General features: G+C 48.2%; 5 protein-coding genes across 5 annotated transcripts; 3 read left to right on the top strand and 2 right to left on the bottom strand.

The window, feature by feature from the left end:
* Nucleotides 1–3,473: 3,473 nt before the first annotated feature.
* On the bottom strand, nucleotides 3,474–3,754 carry FPOAC1_000862 (uncharacterized protein; the record flags this gene model as incomplete). The annotated part of the gene is made up of 2 exons (XM_044845471.1): nucleotides 3,474–3,611; nucleotides 3,683–3,754. 2 exons carry the CDS (start codon nucleotides 3,752–3,754, stop codon nucleotides 3,474–3,476), a joined length of 210 nt encoding a protein of 69 aa, XP_044711387.1.
* Nucleotides 3,755–5,786: 2,032 nt separating this feature from the next.
* FPOAC1_000863 (uncharacterized protein) lies at nucleotides 5,787–11,287 on the top strand (the record flags this gene model as incomplete). The annotated part of the gene is made up of 7 exons (XM_044845472.1): nucleotides 5,787–6,318; nucleotides 6,423–7,719; nucleotides 8,384–8,624; nucleotides 8,691–8,769; nucleotides 8,821–10,833; nucleotides 10,882–11,061; nucleotides 11,115–11,287. The coding sequence occupies 7 exons, from the start codon at nucleotides 5,787–5,789 to the stop codon at nucleotides 11,285–11,287; spliced, it is 4,515 nt and encodes a 1,504-aa protein (XP_044711388.1).
* A 240-nt stretch (nucleotides 11,288–11,527) lies between these two features.
* YSH1 (endoribonuclease ysh1) lies at nucleotides 11,528–14,418 on the bottom strand (the record flags this gene model as incomplete). The annotated part of the gene is made up of 4 exons (XM_044845473.1): nucleotides 11,528–12,643; nucleotides 12,698–13,829; nucleotides 14,115–14,212; nucleotides 14,266–14,418. The coding sequence occupies 4 exons, from the start codon at nucleotides 14,416–14,418 to the stop codon at nucleotides 11,528–11,530; spliced, it is 2,499 nt and encodes an 832-aa protein (XP_044711389.1).
* Nucleotides 14,419–15,173: 755 nt separating this feature from the next.
* Nucleotides 15,174–17,168, top strand: FPOAC1_000865 (uncharacterized protein; the record flags this gene model as incomplete). Its single annotated transcript, XM_044845474.1, has 2 exons — nucleotides 15,174–16,449; nucleotides 16,498–17,168. The coding sequence occupies 2 exons, from the start codon at nucleotides 15,174–15,176 to the stop codon at nucleotides 17,166–17,168; spliced, it is 1,947 nt and encodes a 648-aa protein (XP_044711390.1).
* A 33-nt stretch (nucleotides 17,169–17,201) lies between these two features.
* Nucleotides 17,202–19,701, top strand: FPOAC1_000866 (uncharacterized protein; the record flags this gene model as incomplete). The annotated part of the gene is made up of 6 exons (XM_044845475.1): nucleotides 17,202–17,314; nucleotides 18,094–18,132; nucleotides 18,193–18,265; nucleotides 18,390–18,482; nucleotides 18,833–19,608; nucleotides 19,665–19,701. 6 exons carry the CDS (start codon nucleotides 17,202–17,204, stop codon nucleotides 19,699–19,701), a joined length of 1,131 nt encoding a protein of 376 aa, XP_044711391.1.
* Between the last annotated feature and the right edge of the window lie 7,624 nt (nucleotides 19,702–27,325).

Here is a 27,325-nt window from a genome sequence, read left to right on the forward strand (position 1 = left end):
AGTTGGCCTCAAGAAAAGTAAGTGTGTACAGACGAATACGCCCCATTATGGTGTGTCTCACCCAGCCGCCCATTGATCTGATATCCGAGATAGAGAAATTCCCGTGTATTCCAAATCAATTAGTCACTCGCCGAGGAGTATTCCTACGTGCATTTTTATAGACTGGATTGATGCTACAGGCACTGAGGTTCACCCAAAGTACCTAGGTATATAGACTTGACGCTGCCGTGATAGAGCGATAGGACTCGCACTTCATAAGAACAATTTGAACAGCTACGCATTGAGCAGAGCACCCCTTCTTTTGTATGAAGGAACCAAATACGGACATTTGTTGGCTAATCGTAAGCAATGTAGGAAGCACTCTGTCAAACACCTTGTTTACACCAGTGTCGACTAGACAAGAATAGGGTCATCAACCAAACCGGGCTTATTCAAAGACTCGATTCGTGTTTGACAAACTAAATTTACAATGTAAGCTTGTAAGTAAAACACTTTTTGCTAGTTGGTTGGGTTCTTGATCTGAACCTGCTGGACAACATGCCGATTCTGAATGCATAACCTCAGTATGTACAAACTACCGTATTTCGTAATCTCTCATTGACAACTTTTTCTAGTACCAAAGGTACTTTTACGGATCCAGTTATGTAAGTGCGGACTGCCATCATCGTCTTGCGGTAAAGGGGTGTATGCTTGTTGCGCTGCAGAAGTTCATGGTATTGAGATAAATAGAAGTTGTTCGAGTTGGTTTTATTAAAATCAGCATGTCTTAAGAAACACTGTTGCAATTCTGCATCAATATCATCAATATCACTCCTTTTTTCTATTGCAAAGATCGGTAGTGCATCGCCACATGTGTATATATCCTTGGGAGCAACTAGGACGCCGAAGGATGTGCGGTCCAGTCACCAGGGGGAAAGGAAGCATGAGAACACTGCCTTTTACATCTCAACTAGACAGGAGGCTATCGCCAATCTTTCCACAAGCAATGCGTCGCTTTAAGGCGCATGAAGCATTACATATTCAACGATAGACGTGCTGGTCTTCAAATATATTATTCTGAAGTATGGGGACAGATCACAGAGAACTGACGGGTAATCCAAGTTGAGCATTTACCCTATATAGGGAAACTCCAAGTCTGAGTTCCTTTGCTATTAAAGCCCTTGCAAAGCGTATTTACAGTCATAGTCTTCACACCAAAAAGCCAAGTATCACATCGGAACAGATGAACAAAGTCATGATCATATATGACGACCGTGTTGTGATCTCTTAGGATCAAGAAGGGACTGAACTTGGCATCTACGCCCCAGACTCTACGAGTAGGAGTGAGATAATGGGTTCTTTGATCACTATTATCTGGGACAATACATTCCTGGCACTCTATAAACAACAAAGGAAGCTTACTCTCAAGTCAGTGGGCCTTTGAAGACGACCTTCTGTACTACTACGCCATAACGCAGGTACCACTCCCGAGGTTCTCAAGGCAATGTCAAATCGTCGATTTCCTCGCCTACACGGCGTATCTCACAACTAATGTTGTAGTTGGTTAGATTTTAGTTTCTGCGTGATTCATGTCGCGTCGGTCTATTTAGTCGGAATGTTATAGTTAACCTAGCTTTGCTGTTGATGCTACTGAGTTGTATATCAAGACTGGGCAGTGGTTGAAGGTTTAGAAACGTCAACCAGAAGGTAGTAAAGTGGTGGTTCTAAGGTTAAGTAATAAACCCTAATCCGTATTTTGGTTCTCAGTCAGTTGAGTCGTTAGGTTGCAGGTTCATCGTATTGGGTTCTCATGTTAAGGCGAGGCCGGATTGTCCAGGAACCAATATGTGTTTTGTCGAAAGCGACATGGATGGTGTAGTTGGAAGGTAGTACTAATGCACTATGTACTAATGCACAAGATGCGAACATGGGCCTAGACCCAGGGGCAAAATGCGGGGGGAGTGTTTGAGGGGACCATGAACATACGCTTATTGGCGGAATGAGTACACAATGAGATCTGGTCATTTCAAGAAGCACTTGCTTGATGTGTGTTAGTGATGTGAGAGAAAAGAAGGAGGAGCGGAGCGGAGAGGACGGAATAGACAAAAAAGAAAAGTCACGATGCTCCATTTTCAAGCTGATGGTGGTTAAAATGCTATTGGAAGATTAGAACCACCCCCGCCGAGAGTAATAAAAAAGGAACAAAGGTTGAGCGAGGGGGAGCGTCACGAGGTTCACGATGCAGACCGCTAGGGGCAAAGTGTTAGGTAATTGATTTGAGCCGCCACAAGTTTACAAGGGGCGAAGAAGTGAAAGCTGGCGGAAGGTTGACCAACGACAGGAGCTCCCTTGTCTGTTTCTGAAGGTTTGTGGTTGTGAGGCTTGCAAGTGTTTTCTTGGGTTTAGTTGACGACGGTAGCTGTGGACTAGGATCTGCAAGACTTGTTGGGGTGAAGACGAGACTAGAAATCTAATCTAATCTAGGAAAGTAAGAGGAGAGGAGAGGAAAGAGAGATGTCAGCTGCAGTTTCTGGAGGTTCGGAAAGATTGTACTACTGTGGACTAGGTGGCTGACCTGAAGGGCAATCAATAGTGGCAGGAGTCAACGGTCAAGTGACATGTTGGAAGGGTGATGGAAAAAGGAAAAGAGACAGATTTAGGCCATGACGTTGAGGAAAATCCGGGGTAAAAATGACCTCTTTGTCTTCTTTTTTTATTCGGTGATAGCTTCCGGGGGGTGCGGGTGCGGGTATATCGGCGCTTGTGAGACTCCCGGCCGCGCACAGGAGCCGCTATCGGGAGAGTATAAAAGCATGATTATCATGTTGAAGTGGTTTGATGATATGATTGATGACAAACGTGATGCAGTTGATGCCGGAATCCTGGTTTCTCCTGTTAAACTGATAGTGTAACAATAACATAATGTTGCATAATAAGATGTGGTGAAGCCCCTTTTATTACCTACCTAGCATGAGCATGATGTCTGGCATTCAATAGCTTGGGGAGTTGTTGGTATTCGTATTCAGGGGCTGAAGGCGCATGTCTTGAACTATCTAGGTAGTGAGGCGAGGCGAGGCGGTGTCTAGTTACCCTATTAGCCCATGTTGTTCGTAGAACAGCCGATATAGCTTAACTACAGATATATCCTGGGGCAGAAATGAAGTGAAGTGAACAATTTAATCTCGTTCCATCTCAGTCGGAACACTATGAGGCACGTGCTCTGGACTGAATCGCACGTTGCCATGATGTGAGTCGTACTACTACTATGATATGCAATATCGATATCACAAGGTGAAGATCAAGAACGTGTCTGTATGTCCATGCTTCAATATCCGGGGGAGGCTTCCGGTATTTTCCAACTTGTTGGTATGAATAAGATAATGAGCATGTTGTTGTTCCGTCTGTCAGCCTCCAATATCCCGTGACCAGTCCTGTCTCGGCGGTTGGAGTCGGTGTTGTTCTCCGTGTCGGTCTCGGCCTCGCGTGTTTAAGCTCTAGTCGGCGCTACGACTAGGGCCGGAGGAAACGGGGTGCCGGTAGAGAATCGAGAAAAAACTAAGAACCCTTCCAAGAGGATCTGGAAATTCTGGAGACCGGCAATAGAAGCCGGTCCTTGATGAGAAATTCCCTCTCTTTTTACGTATTATTATACTCGTACTTAAAACGACTTGTTGTCGACTATGGCGGTTAGTCGAATACTCACCTGCTGCTGATAGAAAACCGCCGATGATACGGCGTTGAAAACTGCAGGCTTTTGCCAGCCAGTGATTGTCATTGGGGGTGGTAATAAGCCGGTGGTGCAGTGAAGGGTAAGGTATGTTGGCAGGCGGCGTAAAGGTACAGCACATTAGTCCTTCGCCTCAAACTTTGATATTGTAAGATTGTCCTTGTGACCTGACTGGTCGTTATCCGTCACTGCTGCAGTTATTCTGTACAATGTTTTTTTTTATCCTTCTTCCTAGGACCCAGAGCCATTGTCGAATAGAATCTTTGGAATTCCCGCCGTGTTTGGGTCGTGATGGTCACGAGGATCTAGTAAAGAAATAATTTCCAGATCTGGGGCATTCTCTTTCTACATAGTAGAGGACCACTGCAACTGCTGCTAGAAAGCTGTGAAACGAGGGCGGGGGTTGTGTGTGTGTGTGTGTGTGTATTTCTATTACTCTACAGATGCAGCTTCCCATCCACTGACGATGAATGCCATTCATTCATATTACGTTTTACTACCAACGTTACCTTTGAATCCACTGGCACAACTCAACAGAATTGTCATATATGGCTGTGACTCGGCTGTGCCGTGCCGTGTCAGAGACTGTGGGAACAGTAACACAGGAAGGTCCATGTCCGCGGGCCAAATGTTCTATAAGTTGTACGACATAAAGGTACCATACATGATACACGTCAAAGGGATGCATAAAGACGCAATTGTCTAGGATGATCAAAGACAACTGTACAGCCAACAGGCCAAAAAAAAAAAAGAACAGCAACATTTGATCGTCGCTAAGATTACGATGAATTATGTATGGATAAATTTGGTGGATGTGTCGTCAATGGGTGGTGGATGATGATGGATTTGTTGACAAAATTAGTAGACGGTCCCCTACCCTCTCCAATTGCTGTTAGTCTTGGCTTCTCAGCGACGTCGTTCTCATTACTCAATCCCGACTTGTTTCATCCAATCGAGTGGCACACCTTCTTTTTTCCAAGGCCATGACCGATTCGGTAGACAGCGGTTGTAGCGAAATTCCTTTCTCTGTTTGGACGTAGGGAAACCGTCTTTGACTTCTCATTACTCGCTAAGAATTCATCACTGGATATTTTCAGAAAATGAGTAAAGATGACTGTGAATGACTGTGACTATGATTTTCGTCAATCGATCCATCTCGGTTACCAACTACCAGCACCAGCCGTTTCATTTCCCCAATGGTGTCTGTCGTGTCGCTTTTTTGCTCACCTGACATCTCCGGACCCGAGAAGTCCATCCAGTCCTCGATTTCTATTACCCAATATTGTGCGATCCTGGAGCTAAAACCAATGCCCCGTGCATGGTCCATGGCCTGCCTGGTCTGGCTATTGGCATCGCAACGCATGTCCCTGGCGTTGAGCCAGCCCCAGTGGCGCCGCTCTTTAGCTTGTTCTTGTTTCTTCCTCATCGTTCGGGGTTCGCCTTGCTTGCTTGGTTGTGGTCTTCTTGGTCTTGGTCCCTACTCCTGGGCGTCTAGCTAAGGTGTTTGGACCCTCCGGTCCCCGTCATGAGGTCCCCTTCCCTTGTCAAAAAGTCAACTTACACTAAACTCGAGAGAGTCGCCTCGTGGAGTCGTTCGTTCTTTTCCTTCGTTTATAACTATCCACGCCCCCGAGCCCTGATGCGCCAACCTTTTGCCCTTATTTCTTCTCTCTACTAGAATTCAGACCTTTTCTCAATAAAGAAAAAAAAAGAAGAAAAAGAACGAGACTTAGAACCTAAGATATTATATCTCAGGCTCTGTCATATTAACATAAACATCTCCAGGTTTCACTCCGGCTTCGCAAAGTCTACTCACTCTGTCGTCATCGCTTCTCGCCGCCCTCTATCGGCCTCAGTAACAAATACAAACAAACAAAACCTCCCGGATCCGGTCAGTGGCCAACACAACGCCACTGCTTTTTCCGTGAATACCTTTTATTCTCTTTTTTTATACGAACTTGAATTCTTGCCAACCGTTGGGTTGGCAAGCTTAGTTCTTCATACCCACCTAAACCTTACTTTTTACCGTTCCGTCCTGTTTCGGGGTCGGCCATTGCATATCCTTGTTTAATAGAATTGAATGGCTCTCCCTCTTACTCCTACGCACCCCGCGGTGCCCTCGCCTTCCGCACCTTCAGCACCAGGTTACTTTGACCTTTCTGCTCTGCTCAAGGCAAAGATGTCTCGTCCCGAATCTCCAAACAGCAACAGCGACAAGACTGCCCGCTCCTCCTTCTCCTCCGTCCGGGAGAACGACGATGGCTTAGCTCAGACTTTCACACGTTCCAAGATTTCATCCTACACTCAAGGGACGGAAGAGGTATTCGATGAATCACCCTCACCCTCGGCTGAGCTTGCATCGCCTACTTTTCAGGCTCCTCTGACGCAGCCTCACAGTCGGCTTCATGGATTCTGGTTTCCCGCCGATAACTTTCGCGGATGGAAGCAGATCCCCATCAAGGGCAAATCCGCCAGCCGCAGCTGCGAGGACCTTCATAAGCTGTCCATGACATGGAGCTCTCCAGCACCTCCCGCTGTCACAAAGAAGCCTTCCCTCAATGGTTACGAGACCGGAACCTCTCCTCTCGAGCGACTCCCCAGCGAAGTTCTAGGTACGTGCACATGCGACAAAGGCTGTCAATGGGAAACCCTGTCAAAACGACCCTGGTCCCAATTATACGTATCATGTATCAGTGCACTGACATGTCGATCACAGGTTCCATCATTGACCTTCTCGTCATCGAGATCCCCCCGAATGGCCTTACGCCGCGAAATGCCGACCTCATGGCTCTTTTACTGACTTCGCGATCTATTCATGCTGCAACGCTCAACACCCTCTACCGTCACATTACGATCCCTCACTCTCGAATCTTCCGAAAGTTCCTCGCGACCATCACCGAGTACCCTGCCCTCGCCTCGATCGTGCGGCGGCTGGACTTTAGCCACTTCAACCCCTCCACCATTTTCTCGACTGCGAGCGAGCGAGCTCAGACTCGAAACTTGACCTCCGAGACCCTTCACAAATGTCTCGAGCTAACCCCATATCTGCAGGAGTTCTTGGCCCAGGAGTACATCGATGAAGATCTTGGACCTGAGGTGGTTAAGAAGCTCTTTTTCGATATGCCCAGGCTCCAAGCTGTTGATTTCGCTGGCTGCTCCTCTCCTTTCTTCAAAAACTCCTTCAACAGCCTCCTCCAGGAACAGTGGCCCGATTCTCTGACACTTACTCGCGTTTCATTCCACAAGTGTCTGAACCTGCCAGGCTCTGTTTTTGAGGCTATCCTACCTCGTCTTGAAAGAGCCACTCACCTCGATCTCGCTGGAACCAGAGTGACCGACAAGGCTCTACAGAGCTTGCCTGAAACGGCAAGACTCACTCACCTCAACTTGGCCAAGTGCCGTGAGCTCACTTCTGAGGTAGTCGTCAAGTTCATCACCACTCATCCTGCTATTACTCAGACCATCACTGTTCTGAGCCTTGCTACTAATGCCAGCAGCCACCTCCTGCTTGGCAAGGCCGACGTTGATGCTATCCTTCCTCGTCTGCCTCACACGATCCGATCGCTGAGTCTCAAGGGTAGCAGGATGGATCCCTCCCAGCTTCCTCTGCTCACCCCTCTGGTCCAGCATCTTGAGGAGCTTGCTATCGGCCGAGGCCTCGATCTCCGCGATATTCACCAGCTCCTGTATCAGGCTCAGGAGTGGATTCCTCACAGCCTCCGATACATCGATATCTCCGACTTGGACACTATCATTGGCAGTGCTAGCGCTCTTCTCACCCCCGCTTCTGCACCTTTGCAAGTTATCGAGCTCGAGGAGCGTGCATACGAACGAGCAGCCAAGGCGAAGAAGAACCTTGAGCGCGCTGGGTGGACTCCCAAGGAGTTCGGCAGCCGATACTGGCTGGTCCGCATGGAAACCGACCTCGATTGCGGCGCCCGGTGGTGGAAGCTGGGCGCTGAGAGCTGGGGCATGAGGAAGATCCCAGTCGCAAAGGCCGACGTCGGAGGCATGTACGGCACTTTTATGTTCGGCCGAAGGCTCTAAAGTGCCTGTCTCCGAACTCGCATACGTCACTTCGGTGAATTTCTCTACTCTCAAATCATTTTCGGGTGTTTCTGGGTTTGTTTTTTATGGTTAGATTTGGGTTGCATCTTGATCCGATTGATATCCCGGCGCATAACGGCTGAAAATTAGCGTTAAAAGTAAAGTCATTTTGATGGAAAAAGCGTTCTCAGGCATGCATGCATATGACGAAGGAGAAAAAACGTGTAGATAATCAATAATGACTTTCATGAACACCTTTGAGATATGATTGAATGTGAATCTTTGATCATTTATAACTGTTATGATTTGAAGGCTTGATGGTAAAAGTTATTTACTTCTTATGCCTGAGTTGCAAGCTGCTGGAGTTGGACAGTGCAGCCTATCAGGACTAAAGGTGTTCAGTCTAACTCTCCTGTAGACTATCCTTTCTACTAAGCGGAAACTTCCATGCACTTGTCTATCAAAGCAAGGGGTTACTATCGATACCAGATAGACTACTATTTAGAATACTTATGTACCTCATTAATGCCGCTTCTGTTCATGCATTAAGTGTGGCATGAAGCTTAGCTGTGGCGTTTAGACTTTAGTGGCTGTCTCGAGAAGCCACGTGATCTGACTCGGATCAACCAGGCCCCGTGGCAAAGATGGCCTCCTGCGACGTAACCGCGCCGAAGCGTGCCTTGCTTGCTCCTTGAATAAGCTCGAAATCAACGATTATACAGCTTTGGTGCTAGACGGCATCATGGCTCCCAAACCCGACACTCCGTTCCGCTCTGCGGACATGAGTATGGTCCAACTCTATGTTTCCAATGAAATTGGTCGCGAAGTTGTTACTGCGCTCGGAGAGCTTGGCCTCTGTCAGTTCCGCGATGTAGGCACACAATCCATCAACCATCGCATCATCAACACAAGCTAATCCATCAATTCCTCACTACAGCTCAATGAAAATGTCAGCGCCTTTCAGCGTACTTTCACTCAGGAGATTCGACGCCTCGATAATGTCGAGCGACAACTGCGTACGTCATCCATCGGGATCCACCAAAACAAACGAGTCTAACACATCGCAGGATACTTTTACGCGCAGATGGACAAGATTGGTATCCCGCTCCGGAAGCTGGATCTCGACGTCGAAAGACTTGCATCTCCATCAACTTCCGAAATCGATGAGCTTGCTGAGCGAAGCCAGAAGTTGGAACAGCGTGTTTCCGCCCTTAACGAGAGTTACGAGACTTTGAAGAAGCGCGAGGGCGACCTGACCGAGTGGCGATGGGTTCTCCGCGAGGCCGGCAGCTTCTTTGACCGCGCTCACGGTAATGTCGAGGAGATTCGCGCTTCTACTGACAACGACGATGCTCCCCTGCTGTCCGACATCGAGCAGAACCAAGGTAGCGCCGATGCCGATCGCTCCTTCTCTGGCATGAACATTGGATTTGTTGCTGGAGTCATTGCTAGAGACAGGGTTGCTTCTTTTGAGCGCATCCTCTGGCGAACTCTGCGCGGTAACCTTTACATGAACCAGTCTGAGATTCCCGAGCCCTTGATTGACCCTAGCAACAACGAGGCCATCAACAAGAACGTTTTCGTTATCTTTGCTCACGGCAAGGAGATTCTCAACAAGATTCGCAAGATCTCTGAGTCCATGGGCGCCGATGTTTACAACGTTGATGAGAACAGCGACCTCAGACGTGACCAGATTCACGAGGTCAACAACCGTCTCGAGGATGTCCAGAACGTTCTTCAGAACACTCAGGCCACTCTTCAGGCAGAGCTCAACCAGATCTCTCAGTCGCTCTCAGCCTGGATGATTCTTGTCGCTAAGGAGAAAGCTGTGTATAATGCCCTCAACAACTTCTCCTACGACAGCGCTCGACGTACTCTCATCGCCGAGGCTTGGGTTCCGACCAACGATCTTCCCCGGATCAGGACGACACTCCAGGAAGTTACTAACAGAGCTGGCCTCTCCGTCCCTTCCATTATCAACAAGATCCAGACCAACAAGACGCCGCCAACTTACCTCAAGACAAACAAGTTTACTGAGGGTTTCCAGACCATCGTCAACGCTTACGGTACCGCCACTTACCAGGAAGTTAACCCGGCCATCCCCGTCTTTGTTACCTTCCCTTTCTTGTTCGCTGTCATGTTTGGTGATTTTGGCCACGCCATCATCATGCTTTCAGCCGCCCTCGCCATGATTTATTGGGAGAAGTCACTCAAGAAGGTTAGCTTCGAGCTCTTTGCCATGATCTTCTACGGTCGTTACATTGCCCTCGTCATGGCTGTCTTTTCTGTCTTTACCGGTCTTGTCTACAACGATGTCTTCTCCATGTCCATGACTCTCTTCCCCAGTGCGTGGGAGTGGAAGAAGCCTGAACATTACACCAACACCACTTCTATCGTTGCCACTTTGAACGAAGACGGTTACCGATACCCCTTCGGTCTTGATTATGCTTGGCACGGTAGCGAGAACGACCTTCTCTTCAGCAACAGTTTGAAGATGAAGATGAGTATCATTCTGGGTTGGGCCCACATGACTTACTCTCTCTGCTTCTCGTACATCAACGCTCGCCACTTCAAGAAGCCTATCGACATCTGGGGTAACTTCATCCCTGGTATGATTTTCTTCCAGTCTATCTTCGGCTACCTTGTTCTCTGTATCATTTACAAGTGGTCTGTTGATTGGATCGCTATCAAACAACAGCCTCCTGGTCTGCTCAACATGCTCATCTACATGTTTCTTCAGCCTGGAACTATCCCCGAGGGCCAAGAGCTCTACTCCGGACAAGGATTTGTCCAGGTCGTTCTCTTGCTTCTGGCGTTCGCTCAGGTCCCTGTTCTTCTCTTCCTCAAGCCTTTCTACCTTCGTTGGGAGAACAACCGCGCACGCGCCAAGGGTTACCGTAGTATAGGTGAAACTTCCCGGGTTAGTGCTTTGGACGGTGACGACGACGAGCCCAACGGCCACGGTAACAGCTTCGACGAGGATGGCGAGGGAGTTGCTATGATCTCTCAAAACATTGATGAGGAGCACGAGGAGTTCGAGTTCAGTGAAGTGATGATCCACCAGGTCATCCACACTATTGGTAAGTTATTCATTCACGGTTGATATTACTGTGCTGACAAATTTCCAGAATTCTGTCTCAACTGTGTTTCCCACACTGCTTCCTATCTCCGTCTCTGGGCTCTGTCCCTTGCTCACCAGCAGCTGAGCATAGTGCTCTGGTCTATGACTCTTGGTCCTGCCCTGAAGACGCCAGGCGTTATGGGCGTCATTATGATCGTTGTTTGCTTCACCATGTGGTTTTTCCTGAGTAAGTTGTATTCTATTCCAGTGGTACTTGACACTCGTGCTAACCTTGTCCAGCTATTGCTATTCTCGTCTGTATGGAGGGTACTAGTGCCATGTTGCACTCCCTTCGTCTCGCTTGGGTCGAGTCGTTCTCCAAGTTTGCCGAGTTTGCGGGATGGCCTTTTGCGCCTTTCTCGTTTGACACACTGCTAGAAGAGTCGGAAGAGCTCAAGGACTACTTGGGTTAATTAGGGTAATTAGGAGGGTTGTTTATATCGCGGTGTCCGTCGTAGCAGTAGACTTTGGTATTATTACTGTATCATTAAGTAGCATAGTGCATATTAGAAAGACTGGTTTTGCCATGCTTATCTTGATTTAGAGATGTTATCTAATAACCATTTTGGTATTTGCCTATTTGTAGACAGGGGATTAGAATTTGTACTACATAACTTTACAATAGCCAACCATCGTAGCAGTGAACTCGCGCTTTAACCCCAAAGAGGTGCTGTCACCTCGATAGCCCTCTCCACAACAGCTCTCACTCGGTCAGCAAATACCTTATGGCTTGACTCCACCTCGAGGTCCTCCAACCATACTGTAGCAGACATCTTATCGACTTTGATAGATACTCCGGGAACTGGGATACCAATCTTGTGCAATCGCTCAATTTCCTTCTGCTGTCTCTCCTGGAGTTGTGCGTCTTCGCCATCCTCCTCTACCTTCATGGCGTCTTCATCTTCGCCGCCCTTCTTGAGTTTGTCGTCTGCGCCTTCCAACGTAGGCAGCTTAGGAATGGTAACAGGGGCGACATTGTCTTGGCCGAACTGGGCTTCGAGGAACCACAGGAGACGCTCAAGACGTTCCTCAGGGGTGGCGGAATGGTGAAGGTTTACTTCTGGGAGGTCGTGTGAGTGTGAGTGTTTTGCGGATGAGCGCTTGACGGCAGCGGGAGAGCTCTCGACGGAGAAAAGAACCGCCATGACAGAGTCGGCGATGCCGTCGTTAAGCATGTTGCCCTCCCATTCAAGCTCCACTTCACCATTTGTTCGATACCGGACTGAAACACAACCCATAACCAAGTAAGCCGCAACAAGGCTGGCAACCTCTTCATCTGCATCCTCTTGCTTCGCTTCGTCGCCATCCGTAATCATCTTATCCGCATGTCCATTATGGCCATTCTTTGCACGGCGCATTTCAGGAAGTTCCTCGATATTGCCAAAGGTACCCTCTAGAGCCCACTTGACGAGGTCAACACCCGCAGCACTGAGAGTAAGGCGCTGTTTACAGGTGATAGTGGTAGTATTGAGGCCTGCGTACTCGCGGAGATCTTCGGGTGCCATGAGAGATAGCTTAAAATCATTCTGCACAAGCACACCAGTGACAAGAGGCGGCGTGGCGGTCTGGTCGGGGTGAATGCTCTGAGGGGGCTGAATAGAGGCAAGCTTTCCTACAACCTTGGCCGTCTTGTCGGCTTTAAAGGGGATGCGTAGTTCCTCACAATTGCGAGGGGAGTAAACCTTGACTTTAGTGGTTTTATTGGCGTTGAGTGACAGGAGCTTGGACTTGAGACGCATCATGTTGTGCTGCTCTCCATGAACAAGAATCTGTAATCGGGTTAGTTCGATGCCCATGTCAAGCCAGGATTAGAGTAGACTTACAACAACTGGTGCTTGTACCTCCTCGATAAATTCTCGGTTCTCGACGCCATCAACATGAGCAGCGAACGAGTATTCCTGGACACTGCATCGTCGGGGAATAAGAACCTTCTCACCATCGCCGCCAGGCATACGCCGAGCACCAGCCATACTGCGGGACATAACAGCCTGGATTTGGTCAGGCTCCTGCATAATCTGCTTGGCCATAGTGCCTTCCACACTGTAACCAGTAATAATAACGCCGTTCTTCTCGCTGGGCGCCCATCTTTCCAGTAATTCACGGCTGACACCGTTCTGAAGCATACCGGGGCTAGCAAGCATAACACAACCGCCTACATCGTCGAACCTGTCCAGGTTTTTGAGCGAGCGGATATACTTAAAATCCCATGGTCCGCCCTTACCTGCGCCATCACCCGATGCCTCGGCCTCGGCCATGCGCTCTCGGAAGAGACGCTTGATATTGTCGTTCATGGCACCGACATATGTTTGGTAGATGAGCATACATTTCCTCGCAAGATTGCTAGCATAGTAGATAGGGTACTTCTGGAAGTCGGCATGCTTCCCCCAATATTCATCAAGAATCAAAAGCAGCTCTTGGGCTCGTCCCAAAGCAAAGACTGGCATAAGCACTCGACCACCCCTGTTGAGGATACTTGTGATCGATTTCATGAGAGCCTGTTCTCTTTCCAAACGAGGAACATGAGAGGCAATACCATATGTTGACTCGGTGATAAGAACGTCAATTTTGACACCCTTGGGAACTTCTGCCGAGACAAGATGTCGATCTTGTTCGCGCGAGTAGTCACCTGTGAAAAAAATGTTGAGACCAGCAATCTCAATGAGAAACATGGCGGCACCGAGGACATGGCCAGCTGGGTAAGGGGTGATTCTGATGGAGGAGATGGTGTGTGTGGTGTGGTAGTCGATAGCCTCGATCTGAGGGAACGTGTTTAGATGGTCTTGTTCAGTGTAAACAGGCTGTGTGGTAGGATTGGACGAAGTGTTGCCAACTCGGACACTGTCTTGGATAAGCCATTTGTAGATAGCCTTTGTGGGATGTGTCATGAAAACACGGCCCCTGAAGTTGGTCTTGGCGAGAACGTATGGTAACGATGCCGCATGGTCAATATGGAAACTATTTCGGATTAGCTGTAATTCTCAGAATTGCGCTTGACTAGCTATGCGGTTGGCGACTGGCGATTTCAGGACAGGACGGCATCACAAGGACGAATAGCAAGGGCGTAAGGAAAATGGGCAAAGACTGTATTGTATTGATATGGCATACAAAAAGCATAATCATGGATATTGACGTCACACGCGCAATACTGTCCGTTCCATCACATCACGAAACAACAAAACTTCGTCCCTTGCCCTGTCCAGCCTATGTATATCGTCGCGGGGGTGGAAAGGGATCGCTTACTGGCTGATGAGGAGCACGTCGACAGTACTCAAATCAAAGTCATCGTAGAAAGGCAATGCAGCGAGTCCATCATACGCAGGATGTTGACCGGCATCAAGCTAGCAGTGGGTATTAGGCCGGTTTGTGATAGACTGACTTATCGACCGCTTACCATGACTGTCTTTCCTTTGTACTGGATGATGTGGCATGACCTCCCGACTTCGTTTCCTCCTCCTAGGCAAAGAAACATAAGCTCATCCGACGGATCTACTGGTTCTTCGGCAGCGGTCGCGTTCATAGCGGCAGCCTTTCGTTTGGATGCCATTTCGAGGAGATGTCGAGCGGTGGCTCGCTTCACATTCGGTGTTGGAAGCTTCTATATAAACAATCAGTAGAACGGCACTGAGCCACCGATAGTAACAACGCCGTGATTCACGGATTGTGACAGTGATCACTAGCTGCAGCAATGTGAACGTATGGATGAATGAATAGGCGGACAATAATGGCATAAACGCAGACGCGTTGGAACAATGAACGGATAAAAACCGGTCTTATCTTTTTTTGGGGAGATAGCTGTAGGTGTCAATAAAAAACAAACGCATGCTTTTAGAGAAAGTGCATAATAGTGGGGTCTAAACGCACTTTCCCAAGTGGGTCTTATCATTGTTGTAAGCACCTTTTTGTCGTTCGATGATACAGCTGGCTCCTTCCCCCATATTTCGAGAGAGGCTCTGCGCACGTGACGTTAAAACTACGCGACATCTGTTTTACAGGTGAAGCTCCCTCCTTCATAGCCACCCCCAGCCAATTATCATATTCGCCCAACGACGCTATACAACGCCTCCATCTGAAAGCGCAACCCCAGCGCCTTCCAGTCACGAATTCCTCACCTATTGATTGTTTTTACAGCTTCCCCGAGAGCCCCGTCAAGATTGAGCGCGTCGGATGGGAGGCGTCGCGATCGATTTGACAGGCTCATCCGCCTGCTGAGCTAACGCACTCACCAACACTTACTTGTCTTCCTTCTTGACCTTGGCAAGCTTTTCGACAACATCGCAGTCACGACTAGGGAACTTAATCATGGCTCAACCACAACCACAGGCACAGCCTCAAACCCAGACGCAGGTTCAGGTGCCGCCTCGCGCCTTCTCTCCACAACAGCATTCTCCATCGCCCGCCGCGTCGCAGTCGGGCTTTGCCCTCCCACCTCAGAAACGAGTTCGAACGGACGGTCCTCCCTCCCAACCCGAATCTCCCTATGCTACATCCCCATATGCTGCGAGCCCAGGCGCCACAGCAACGCCACCTGCTGCGACAGGGTCTCCTGCCTTTGCGCAGAGCCCTGCTCTACCGCCGACGTACGCTACACCTTACACCAATGGGCACACGACGCCTGGCCTTAATCTTCCAGACGTGCGACCGAATTCTACGCCTCCGATTCAACAGCCTCAACAACCGCAGACACCTGTGCCTCAATATACCAATGTAACGATGACGCCTGTGCCTGCTCCAATTCCTGGTCAGCTGGCGGTTCCAACTCCTGGTCCAAGTGTTATGGGCCCCCCACAGAGGCCAGCTGAGCGACCGACCAAGGACTACGAATACGATGTGACAGATTCACTTGCTGGGACGGGCATCGATCTTCGAGCTGAGGAGCAATACATGAATGATCTTTACGCGACTGGTTTTGATGAAGCGAGGACGGGATTCGCACACCAGCCGCCTGGGCCCAAGTCAACGTTTTACGGCGCAGGACCAGCAAACCAACCTGCCCAATCCGTTCAGGACCAACAACAGGAGCAGTTTGCTGCACAGCAAGCAGAGAGGGCTTGGTCGGAGTCATCAATGCGACTTGCACTTCAGCGAACACAGGAGATCAGTGAACCGTTTTTGCTGGTCGCCATGCTGCATCGACGCGCGGATAAGATAGCACGAGAACACCATTTGGGGCTGAACCTGGATTTGAAGAACAACAGTCAGACTATGGGAAAGATGAGACTTCCGGAACAGTTTGCCGCACCCAAGGTGACCGTCAAAGTGACGCCGGGCCCGGATGCGACCATGGTTCACACGACAGGTTCATACATTCCGCACGATGCTTATCTGGTTGATCAGTTGGCACTAATGTCGATTGCTACGAAACAGCGACTTCGAGAGTTGGTGGAAGACGCACATTTGGTAGCAACGAACCGACAAAAGACGTCTCACGGCGATGTACCTGAAGAGTGGGTACCAGCAGCTGCCCCTATGAATGCCGAGCCTTTGGAGCCCATCGAGAAACCAAAGGACACGGTCAACGGCGTTGATGGGGCCACTATAGAAGGTGCGGATGGGGACAGCGCGAATCTGTTAAAGCGTAAGTAGTGCCAAGGCAATGTCTTCAGTTTATACTCACAATCTACAGGCTCTAGCGATGCAGCTGGGTTGACAAACGGTACACCTCCGGTTAAGCTACCTAAAGTATCATCTTATATGACAACTACGATGCGAGACCTCGCAAGACAGGAGCGTGATTGGGAGGAAGCACGACTTCGTAAACGACAAAAACGCAAAGACGGAATACCAGATTCTGGAAGCACAACTTCGCGTGCGGGCAGCGTGGCACCTGGTACTCCCGGCACCGCAGCTCCAGAAGCTCCCAAGAGCATGACAAAGAAGGAGATCAAAAAGAACCAGCAGATGAAAGCTGCCGAGATCGATAACCATCAGAGTCAGAACACTACCAGTAGTATCTTTGCCGGTTTTGGAGGCAAGGGTGGTCTCTTTGGTAAGAAAAAGACAGGCAAGACGTACGATTGGATGAACGTCGGACGCGGAGGCAGTGGAGCCAGTACGCCAACCAGGAGCGCCCCGGGACTTGGAAAAGGACCTGGAGGTGCGGGAACGGCGCCGGCGCCGGCAAACATGGCCATGACCACCGAAGGGCGCAACCGACTCGGCACGTGGAGAGAAGATAAAGAGAAGGGTCGCAACATCCAACTGCGCGATTGGGCTGCAGTACTGGAGAGGGATGGACGAGAAGGCAAGGCACTTCAAAGGGCGTACCTGTACCTGGACGCGTCAAACCCCAAGTAATGACTGCTACAACTACGAAAATATGGCGACGTAATGGAAGACGCGAAGAGCAAGAAGGCAGAGCCATGGGAGAACGGATTGGTGACACTTAGCCAGGGCCAGGAGAGCGAGCTAGAGGAAGATACCCTGCGCGGCGTGCATCTCTTGTGATATTACTTAGCACGGCGTTTTATGTTTCTTCTATTTTTTCCCAACCAAAGGCATGACTTAGGGGAAAGGCAGTATTTGGGTATGGACTGCACAGCAGGAAACAAGACTATGAACTGATAGCATGAAGGGTGTGGAAGGGCCTCTTGCGGCAGAAGCAAGTTCAACACTGGCGGTCACGATGCGTACCAAGCGAAGGGAACACAAGTGCGCCATGTGTTTCTCGAGGGCTTTGGTTTCTGGCACGAGGCCATCATTTCTTACCTAGTCCACTCGCTGATGCCATGGGCTAACCAGAGTGGCAGTATCTGGTCGGCAAAGAGGAAGAGAGAAAAGTCGAGGGATAAATCAAAGATGACAAGAATTAAAACCCTTTGGACTTGAAGTTAGCTTCAATTCAGCTCGAATTTAGAGTTCTTTCCCTGTGACGATCATTGATCTTAGTGAGAGTTGGTGACGATGACATTCCTTCTCCTGAGTCAAGGGAGAATAAAGTAAGGATAGATAGAAAGTAAGTGCCTCTTCTATTTAGCCTTCCTTGTTTATGGTTGTTTACAGAGTCAATGACAAATGATTCCACTTAGAGGAAAAGTGGGACTTCAGCTTGCATCGTCGGGTTTTCCCCTCCCTTATCAACCGTTAAATACCTGGACGATTCAGTCAATTGCTTGTTGAGCACGCAACTTTCATTTAATTGAAAGCTCGGAAGGGTCCGGATCTACTGGTTGACACAAAGAAAACAGAGACAAAAAAACCAAAAACCTGGCCTAAATCACAGCTTCGAGACAACACATACACTCACACCTGTACTGTATAAGTAACCAACTTCCAGTTTCAGTAACGTCAAGGGAGAACCATCAACTAATCTATCATCCAGATGTCAACGCTCAAACCCGTTCAGGAGGATCCATAGTCTTGGCGATACAGCACTCACCAATATGGCAATTGCGGTTGGTTCCTTTCCCCTCTCTTTACAAACCATGGAGGGGGGGTGTATCAGATCCCTCCCTTGCTTTCAAGCTGGTATGATATGTGCAATAGCAAACATCCCAACTAATCCATTCGCGCTTGTAGGCAATCGGTCAGATCTGCTCAACGACGTCGATCAAGGGTAATCTGGAACAATGTGTCAGACTGGTGGCGAGTGCAGCTCGGGGACAAGCAAAGGTGGGTGACTGAGTGACTGAGTGAGCCCTGTCAAATTTGTGACTGGTCGTCTGCAAAGTGTCTGGCTCCGGAATAGAGGAATTTCTACATCCCTCGATCGAGATGGTCAAAAAGAGACTCGTCAAAATTCAGAAAAGAGACATATGATCTGGATTTAAGGGAGTCAGTCAGGCTGGGTCAACCGTGAGACAACCACACTCTAGGAGCTCTGCTCGTAAAGAGGTTTGGAGACTCTAGTGTCGTCTAGTTTTGGAGTATCGCTTGTCTTACTATGTCTCCAAAAACGGCGGTACTTCTCTTTAAAAGGTTTTAGTTCTTTCTCGCACGGTATACTTACACATTCTCTTTAGGTCTTGTTTCTCCCTGAGGCGGCTGACTACATCGGCTCGGATGGTAAGGAGTCACGTAAGCTCGCAGAGCCTCAATCGACGTCGTCTTTTGTAAAAGGCCTTCAGGATGCAGCTCGCGAGTATCGCGTTGCTGTCCATGTAGGCATCCACCATCGTGATGAGACAGATATTGGACAGGAGCAGTCAAAGAGGATTCTGAACCGTACTATCTACATCAAATCAGATGGTCAAATCGACGATACAGCAACTTACGACAAGCTTCATGCATTCGACTTTGGCAAGATGAAGGAGAGCCACACAGTCCAACCAGGCGCGACTCTCACAGCGCCTTTTGACACGCCTGTGGGCCGCATTGGAAGCCTCATCTGCTTCGACCTGCGATTCCCAGAGGCACCTTTAGCACTCGCCCAGCCTGGCCCTCGCAGCGCGTGGAAGAACCGCCCAGCGCAGGTACTGACATATCCCAGCGCCTTTACCTGCCAGACGGGACCAGTGCACTGGGAGACTCTTCTTAGAGCCAGGGCCATCGAGACACAGAGCTACGTCATTGCTTCAGGTCAAGTTGGAAAGCATAACGAGAAGAGGTCGAGTTGGGGACAGAGCATGATCGTTGATCCTTGGGGGAAAGTTGTGTTGAAACTCAAGGGTGTGAAGGAGGAGGGAGGAAAATATGAGGGCACGCCGGAGGAGGGTGCTATAGGAGACATCGGGTTTGTGGACATTGATCTTGAATACTTGGAGAAAATTCGAAACGACAGTCCTCTTCAAAGGAGAACGTAAGTTGGCCATGGCATTCTGGTTGAGAGCGTTTGTGTATGCTAACTGTGGATAGGGATGTTTATCCTGAGTTGACTTGCAGCAAGGCATAGACGAAAGGGGTAGAATAGACATGCATCGATAGATATCGTGGCTTAAACAGAGCAGGGCAAGTATGGTCGCTTAGAGTATAGAGTTATATTTGAATGCACTTATGATGTTGGAGATTCTGTTACAGCTGTATAAGTCATCTTTTACATGTAGACCTGTCATAGGCTAACAATATGATTACCACTGTTGACAAAATATACCACATTTTATTGGCTTCTTAGGACAGGCCAAACAACAATCAATTACGGTTCCCATAGTGGACTGGAGTGCGCCATCTTTCCAGTAACCAGTAAGATCTTTTTGAACTCTGTTAATAATAGCATCGTTTCAGCAACATCTACTAAACTTTAATCTGACTCCATATTCAAAACTTTGAATACAGTACTCTGTACATGGCATGGAAAACCTACCAGTGATCGAGATCTCACACAACCAGTTCGGACCTGATTACGAGGACTTGCCGTGTTTGCTTGCCTTGTCTTACAATCGACCACCTCCTGAGGCTCAAACGCAAACAACGCAAACATGGTAAACCATGACCCCGTCCCCAACCCAACTCACAATCAGTGATTCTCCATCCTCGCGTAGTCGCCGATGAGATGGATCCTCGCGGGATTGTATACCCAACTTCCGTTATAAGAGAGACTGTCCTTGCTCGCCCCATCATCTCCTTAGGACCGACAGTTCGGTACCAGATTTTCTCCCAGGAAGAGAGAGGGGGAAATGTAACAAGTCAAGTCCCGGGTGGCTGGGACACCTTGACTGCACCTGGGTCCCGGTTCTCCCGAAAAATTTGACGTTTCCACCTTGAACCCTGTGAACTGGAACCGGAACTTGAAAGTTGAGCCTCGCTATAGACGAGTGGACTGGGGGCAGACTTTTTGTCAAGCACAGACAGGCTGAAAGAGCCGCCGAGTTTACAAAATGGTTTAGAGTTCTTCTCTTCTCGCTTGAGGAACTTGGTGGAAAAGGGTCCCATTGCCGAGATGAAGTCGAAGATCTGTTCAAGTCCCGTTCCCATCGGCTTCTGGGGACGCAGTGCCGTTTACCGTAGCCGTTGCCTCGGTTCTGGATATCCCTGGAAGAAAAAAAGAAGACTTTTTCTCTGCTCTGTGCTTTGCATGTGCGTATACCGGCCTGTGCTCCCTTTGCTTCCATGTGTTGTTCTTTTTCTTATTCTTATTCCGCTCTCTCCACTGGACTAGGAATGAGTTTCCAAACTCCCCGGATGGAGATATTCCTCATGTCCCGGCCGTTGGTGTTGTTTTGTTTAGCGTTGCGACGTTGTAAGCCTAGCCTTTCCCTTTCTCTCCCATGCTTGCCATGCATGTTACCGAGTTGTTGGGTACGGTAAAAGTAAGTAGGGGAGGAAAAGAATTTTTCCATTTTCCTTCAGCCTCGTCTCGAAATAGGTAAGTTGCGATGTGTTGGTTTCAAAGGCATTTCGGATCGTGTTTCCGCAGACAATGATACATAATGGGTTATAGGCTAAAATGATGGTATAATAGCAGACATTGGATATACGCGAGGTATATAGAGTAGTTCCATATGGGTGGATGGGAGGCGACTTGCATCATTACAAGTTTGATTATGATGTCTTTCTTTTTTGTTCAAAAGGACATGCATCTTGAAACCTGCTCTTGTGTATTAGTTTTTGCGGAATAATTACGGGTTTGATACCTGTAGTTTCTCCCCAATCACTATTATCCTTTGTCGTATTAATAAACCTTGTATTTGTGGTGGTTTTTTTTTTATCTTTGCTTCTTTTTCTTCCTTTCGTTCTTCCCGTCGCCCTGGACCTTGAACATTGCAGCCTCGCGTTTGCGGTACTTGAGTTGTAGAGTTGTAGTGGTGGTGGTGGTGGTGGTGGTGGTGGTGGTGGAGTAGCACTGACAATGACAGAGGGAAACAAACCTGGACAAGACAAGACAAGATTTGCTTTGACAGTATCCACTTGGTTGATACCATGAACCATCATCATCGCCAGGCATGTCGCATCCTGACCTGTGCTGTCATGGCATGTCAGGTACCGTTTACGCTAGGCACACGCCCTGTAGCATCCCTGATAGGTGGTGAAATACCCATGTCCTTGTCCATGTCCATGCAAGATTCCCGTCTCGCCTGTGTGATTAATTAATTCTTTCCCTTTTATTTTCTTTCCTTCCTGTTCTTCTAGCATCTTTTCACACCCTCCCCTACCTTGCTTGCTTCCTTCCGCGTTCTTGCTCAACTGCACCTGCCTGAAGAACTTCCATCAACTCCACTGTAGCCCTCGTCTGCCCCAATTCCCAACGCTTCGGTCCCGGGAGTCAGGCTGCATTAGCCCGGCGTCGCACGATTCTCAATGTGGTCAAGACTCTGCTAGAAGTACTGTGTTGTACCTGGGGTACGTACCGGTACCTTCTTCAGACTTTCCATTACCCTTACCCAGGGTTACCTTCCGTCTAGACTTTGTCTGATCTTGCCTTACCTTGGACCTGGGAAAAGAAGAACTGGTAAATCGGAAGGCATGCCCGTTACCGTTCCTTTGTTCCTGCAGCTTGCAGCTGCACCCCAGTCTCCATTTTCCGTTCCTCCTTCCCCGTTACCGTCGTCCCCGTCCCGTCGCCGCGTCCCAAAGCAGGAAGCTGTCAATGTCATCTTGCATTAGCCGATATCCTAATTCCCCATCAGACATTAACAATTTATTTACTTTAACAAGGTTAAAGCTGAGTAGGCAATTGACTAACTTTTCCGGCCGAGAGAAAGAGGAAGGAAAGAACCGAGGCGACCAGTTACATGTTGCTTTTCACGGAGTTCCAAATGGTTGCTTTTTATGTCTCATCTTATCTTTTCTTTTTACAGAGACGACTCAGTCAATGTCTCTCTTGACTCTTGTCTCTTTCTCCAAAACGAGTTTGCGCATTGTTATCCAATGGATACACATGATTTGTTTCTTTTCTCAGTAACGCCTCATGCATCCACTTTATGCAAGATACCGTAATTAGGTAGTATGACTTGTAAAAAAGGCTATGTACATGTCTACAACATGTCGTTGTTTGGTTGCTGTTTTGTTCTGTTTGCCTGTGTTTGCCTGGATCATGATGAATGAAAGCTTTGTTCTCTCTTTTCATCTTTGCTTCTTTCTGGGCGCGTATTCCAGCACCGTGATTGTTTCCCCCTTTTCCTCTTCTCCCTTTTGGATGAGATCTGATATCAGATTGCAAGCTTTTTATTTTATCTTATTTTTGTTTTTTGTCGCCAGTCGTCAGTCGCAAACAGGGTCCCAAGATGGAGAAGGATGTACACGGAGGAGATCCACGTATGATGCGCAAACTGTCGATCCGATAAGTCATAATGCTGGAGTCGCATCCTCTTGCTTTTTTTTTTTTTGCTCCTCTCTGGGAGTTACTTGTTTTGATCACTTGTTGCGACTCGTGTTAATACCCAATACCCGGCCTATTAATTGTCTTTTGCATCTGTACCGAGACAAGATTGTGAAACGGACAGCTCATGACTGGATACGCAACGCTGAGCCTCGGCTGGTTTTGTCTAGTACTCGTGTCACCAAGCACAACGTTTGACTCTGGTAAAAATGTACCTAATTAAGGGTTATACCCGTAAAATGGTAGCTGTGGCATGTTAATGAGCTCAAGGTTAGCCCACTATTTCATCTGAACCTCCTGCGTGTCATGTCTGCCTGCCGGCTGCCGCTTTGCCGTCCATATACTGCCCAGTCACAGATAGATGGCTCAGATCAAGCGCCATCGTTCTGTAGGTAGGTTCTGTTCTATCGATGATGTCCCCGTTTTCGTGTCCCCGAAATCCTCAACCCAGTTAGGGCTTGGCAACAAGCATTTCAACGTTTGCTCTATTACGGCCATGAAACGCGCCCCCAAAACTCAACCGCCAGCCATCAACTCTTTTCTTGCCCCTGACCATGACATGACAACAGTCGATAGTCTTGTTTTCTCCATCCATTATTTCATCCCAACGAAACTTTAGTGTTGTGTTTGTTCTGCTTTGGCCTTTCCTCTTGACTTTAAGCTTTTTTCCCTTTTCATCATATCGGAAACTGTACCCGCGGGTAGAGTCGTCGTCATTGCTGTATCACCACGTAGGTATTTTGTGCCGCAACCTCAATGCCGGCCCCTGAAAGCCCAAAAGTCAATTACTTTAGTAGTAGGCCACCACAAACTTACAATATCGTACCTACCTACTGTATCATCTAAGCGTCGCACACCCAATTTATCAACCACCAAAGGGTTGTACCTTGTTTTAGTGCAAAAGTATTCTATTTTGTGTAGTATTTTTGGCTTTATGGAAACATCATAGCTCAGCTTTACAGAGTTGCATACGGACGCACTGACTCGTCCCGCCCGTAAACAATTCATGCTTGACCCCTTGCGTTGCTGTCATAATTTCACGTTGAGGTATAACAGATTGCCGTTTGGTTTTGGGATTATTCGTTATTGCAGCCCAATCTATTTTAATTATATTGTCATCCCAAGTTTATTAGTTACGACATTAGACCATCTCGATGTAGCAGGTACTAGTTAAGTTAGATCTATTAACCCAACAACGCTCTACCTTGTTGCGCAACGCTTATTGACATTTATTTTTTTAATTGTCATGTCGTTCGCATGGACAAGGGAACCTAACATAGGTAGCAAACCTCAACCTTTTTGTCTTTGTTTAGATTTGCTAGAGTAAATAGTCTTGTTTTCTCATGCCCTCTGCTGTCTACCAGTGACAGCCCAGTCCATTCTTTCGTATTAGTCAGGCCATCAACAACTCCCTTGATTCGCAGTAAACATTCCAACCTCTCCCATTCCAACTAAATTGTAACAGTCTGTGCCTACAGATGCAGCGAGTGACTACCCAGATATTATGTGTATGTGCGCGTTACCCCAACCAATCTTGTGTGCTGTGACTGACTCTATTGTCACTATCCTGTTTCCTGTTTCCTCCATGGCCTCGGATTCTTCTCCCCGGTTCTTCATCACCCGCTCGTCACACAAACTACGGCTCCAAGCATAGCAAACAAATCCTCTCGTCCAAGTAATTCTCATCTAAACTTATCTCACCTCGCATTTAGGTTTCCTTAAAAGGCAAACACGGCGAGTAAAAAAAAAAAAGAAGAGTCGAACCCGAGAATAGATTCTTGCCATACATCCATCCGTTTTTACTCAGTCAAGTCACTTGTCGCATTATAGTAGGTAGTCAAAGATAATTATTGAATGATTTTCCATTATTTGTATTTCTGGTATCCCAGATTATTCGTTTCCTTGCGCTGTGTAGCTTAATATCTTCCGTTTAATAAAATACTATACAGTCGAGATACTCGAAAGGGGGAGACGCGCAGTAGGGGGTATCTTCTATGAATCCTGAGTCCAGCCCAAGTGCTCGCAACACGGCTAGGCCATCGTCTCGCTTCCATCTCTCCCCCCTTCCTCGATCCTCATCCAATAGTTGTCTTGTACACCAATAGAGTCCAGAAATAGTACAGGGGAATATCGCAAGGAATCCCATCGCTGCTGGTCCTCCCGCGAGGGAGCTCAGACCAAAACAGCCATCTCCATAACCAATAGTAATAAAGGAAAAGAAAGAAAAAAGAAACGAGCGAAGGGGTGGCCGAGAGAAAACAAAGACCAAAAAGCAAAACCCCCAAAGTCTATATGCGATTGCTGAAATCAAACATCTTTTCCCGTCCGGTCCCAGTTTTTTGTATTCCTTCCCAAAACCCTTGCGTAAAAATAAACTCCAAAATGTGTCCTCGTGGTATTCGATCTTCTTGGCTCGGTCGTCAGGCAGTCCATGTCGGTTTGTCTCTGCTCGGTTTCGGTCACCCAATTCGATGTCCGCCTCGCCAACCCTTGTCGCGGAGGAGACATCTGAGACAGCCCCCATCCCAGTCAGATCTGCATTCTGATTCAGAACGCCCTTGACGTGAGTGGTGCTGAAACTTAGGGTTGGTTTTCGTAGGAGACGCTGTAGTGAAGACGATGCCAGGAAGAAAGAAGGAAAGACACATAGAAAGAAAGAAAAAAGCAAACCCAGTTTTGATGCCGTCTATGGTCAAACGCCGCGCACTGAACCCCATGTAGATGTAACAATTTCGCGTCGCCACGAATGTTGAATGTGAAATAAAGAAAATTGACACTCAGTCATAACAATGAGTGAAATCGTTCCCAAGAAGAAAGTGTTTCCCTTGAAATTCTCGCTTGCTGCTGGGAAGCAAGTGATGGCTCCGAGCCGTTGTGTATATGGTTTTCGACAGGAATGTACATTAAAAAGTGTATCCGGAAAGCATTATAGCCAGGAGTGATTTAGCTCCTCGACTGTCTTGAAATGATTAAATAATGTCGTAATTGGTAAAAAGTCGCTTCAAATCGAAGAGAAGAAAGGCGGAAAAGGGTGAAGCGCGCGTCTCACAGATGAGAGCAGTGTCATGTCGTCGCCGGACAGGCCTAACCGCCAGCGTGGCCCGGCTTTTGGCGTAGTCGTCAGTCGCATTAGGTTGGGAAACACGTAGAGTTTATCCAACATTTCAAGCGAAAGGACTCTTATGAAGGTCTGGGGCGGGGAGGGGGTTTGGGGACACCGGTTGTGTCGTAGGCTCCTCGGCCCATGTTGCTAGGGGTTGATGATCCTTCAATCATTGTGAATGTTGTTGTTGTCTGTGGTCAAGATTGGAAAAGAATGGATTGTTGCTGTGTTGTTGGTCAGTCTTTGCTGCAGGGAACCATGAGATATATGAATGAAAAGACGACCAGGAATCAATTACGCACGAGTCTTTCTCGGCAACTCAACAGAGTAAAGACCAAGACAGGCACCAGCGCGAGATTGGATTCCAATGAAGTGATTGTGGTTAAGCGACTTTGACTTACAAGGAATATTCTTCGTGGTGCGACGAAGAATGCAGAACGTATTGAGCGAGTGAGTGCGGATTGGCTGAAAGATTGAAGCGGCAGAGAACAGAGAGGCGAGAAGACAGCCGAATGGTGTTCAAGATGCGAGCGTTACCAATATAATTGGAGCGTGTTTCGGAGATGTAAAGGAGTGGTAATGAGTGGGAGTATGTTGCGAGAGACGTCGACACCAGAAAGGTTGAAATAGGCAACACGAGCGAGAGATGATGTCGCAGGCGTGTAGTAGAGTATTATACAATAAATAGGTAAAGGTAGTCGAGGGACAGATGCGTCTCTTGAATAGTGAGCGGGAAAGGGGAGAGTTATGCTTTTTGAGTGACGACCCAAATGAGGTAGGATCCAAGGGGAAACCTTTTTATTTGGTTTGGGGTGACTTGAACTTCTGTCAAGCGTCCTTGCAAGGGGGATGGGATGGACGGATCGTTGCCGTAATACGGTACTAGTAGCCTAGCCAGCTACTTTCTCAGCTCGTAGTTGAGTTGAGTAGGTTCCGTTCAGGCACAAGGCACAAGGCACAGGTACGCTGCAGAGTAGTAGGTAGAGTACCTAAGTAGCAGGGTGGCGCCGGTCGGATGGTCGAATGAAGTGTGGGTCAGACAAACGGGGCTCGATTATTACGAGGGTGTGGGACTTGTTCTGTCTGTTGTTCTGTTCTTTGCTGGGATAGATAGATTTGGGCTAGCTTCGAGGCTTGCTTGAAAAAGGTCAAGGTAAC

Source organism: Fusarium poae, chromosome 1 (assembly GCF_019609905.1).
Source record: "Fusarium poae strain DAOMC 252244 chromosome 1, whole genome shotgun sequence".
Classification (NCBI taxonomy): Eukaryota; Fungi; Ascomycota; class Sordariomycetes; order Hypocreales; family Nectriaceae; genus Fusarium; species Fusarium poae.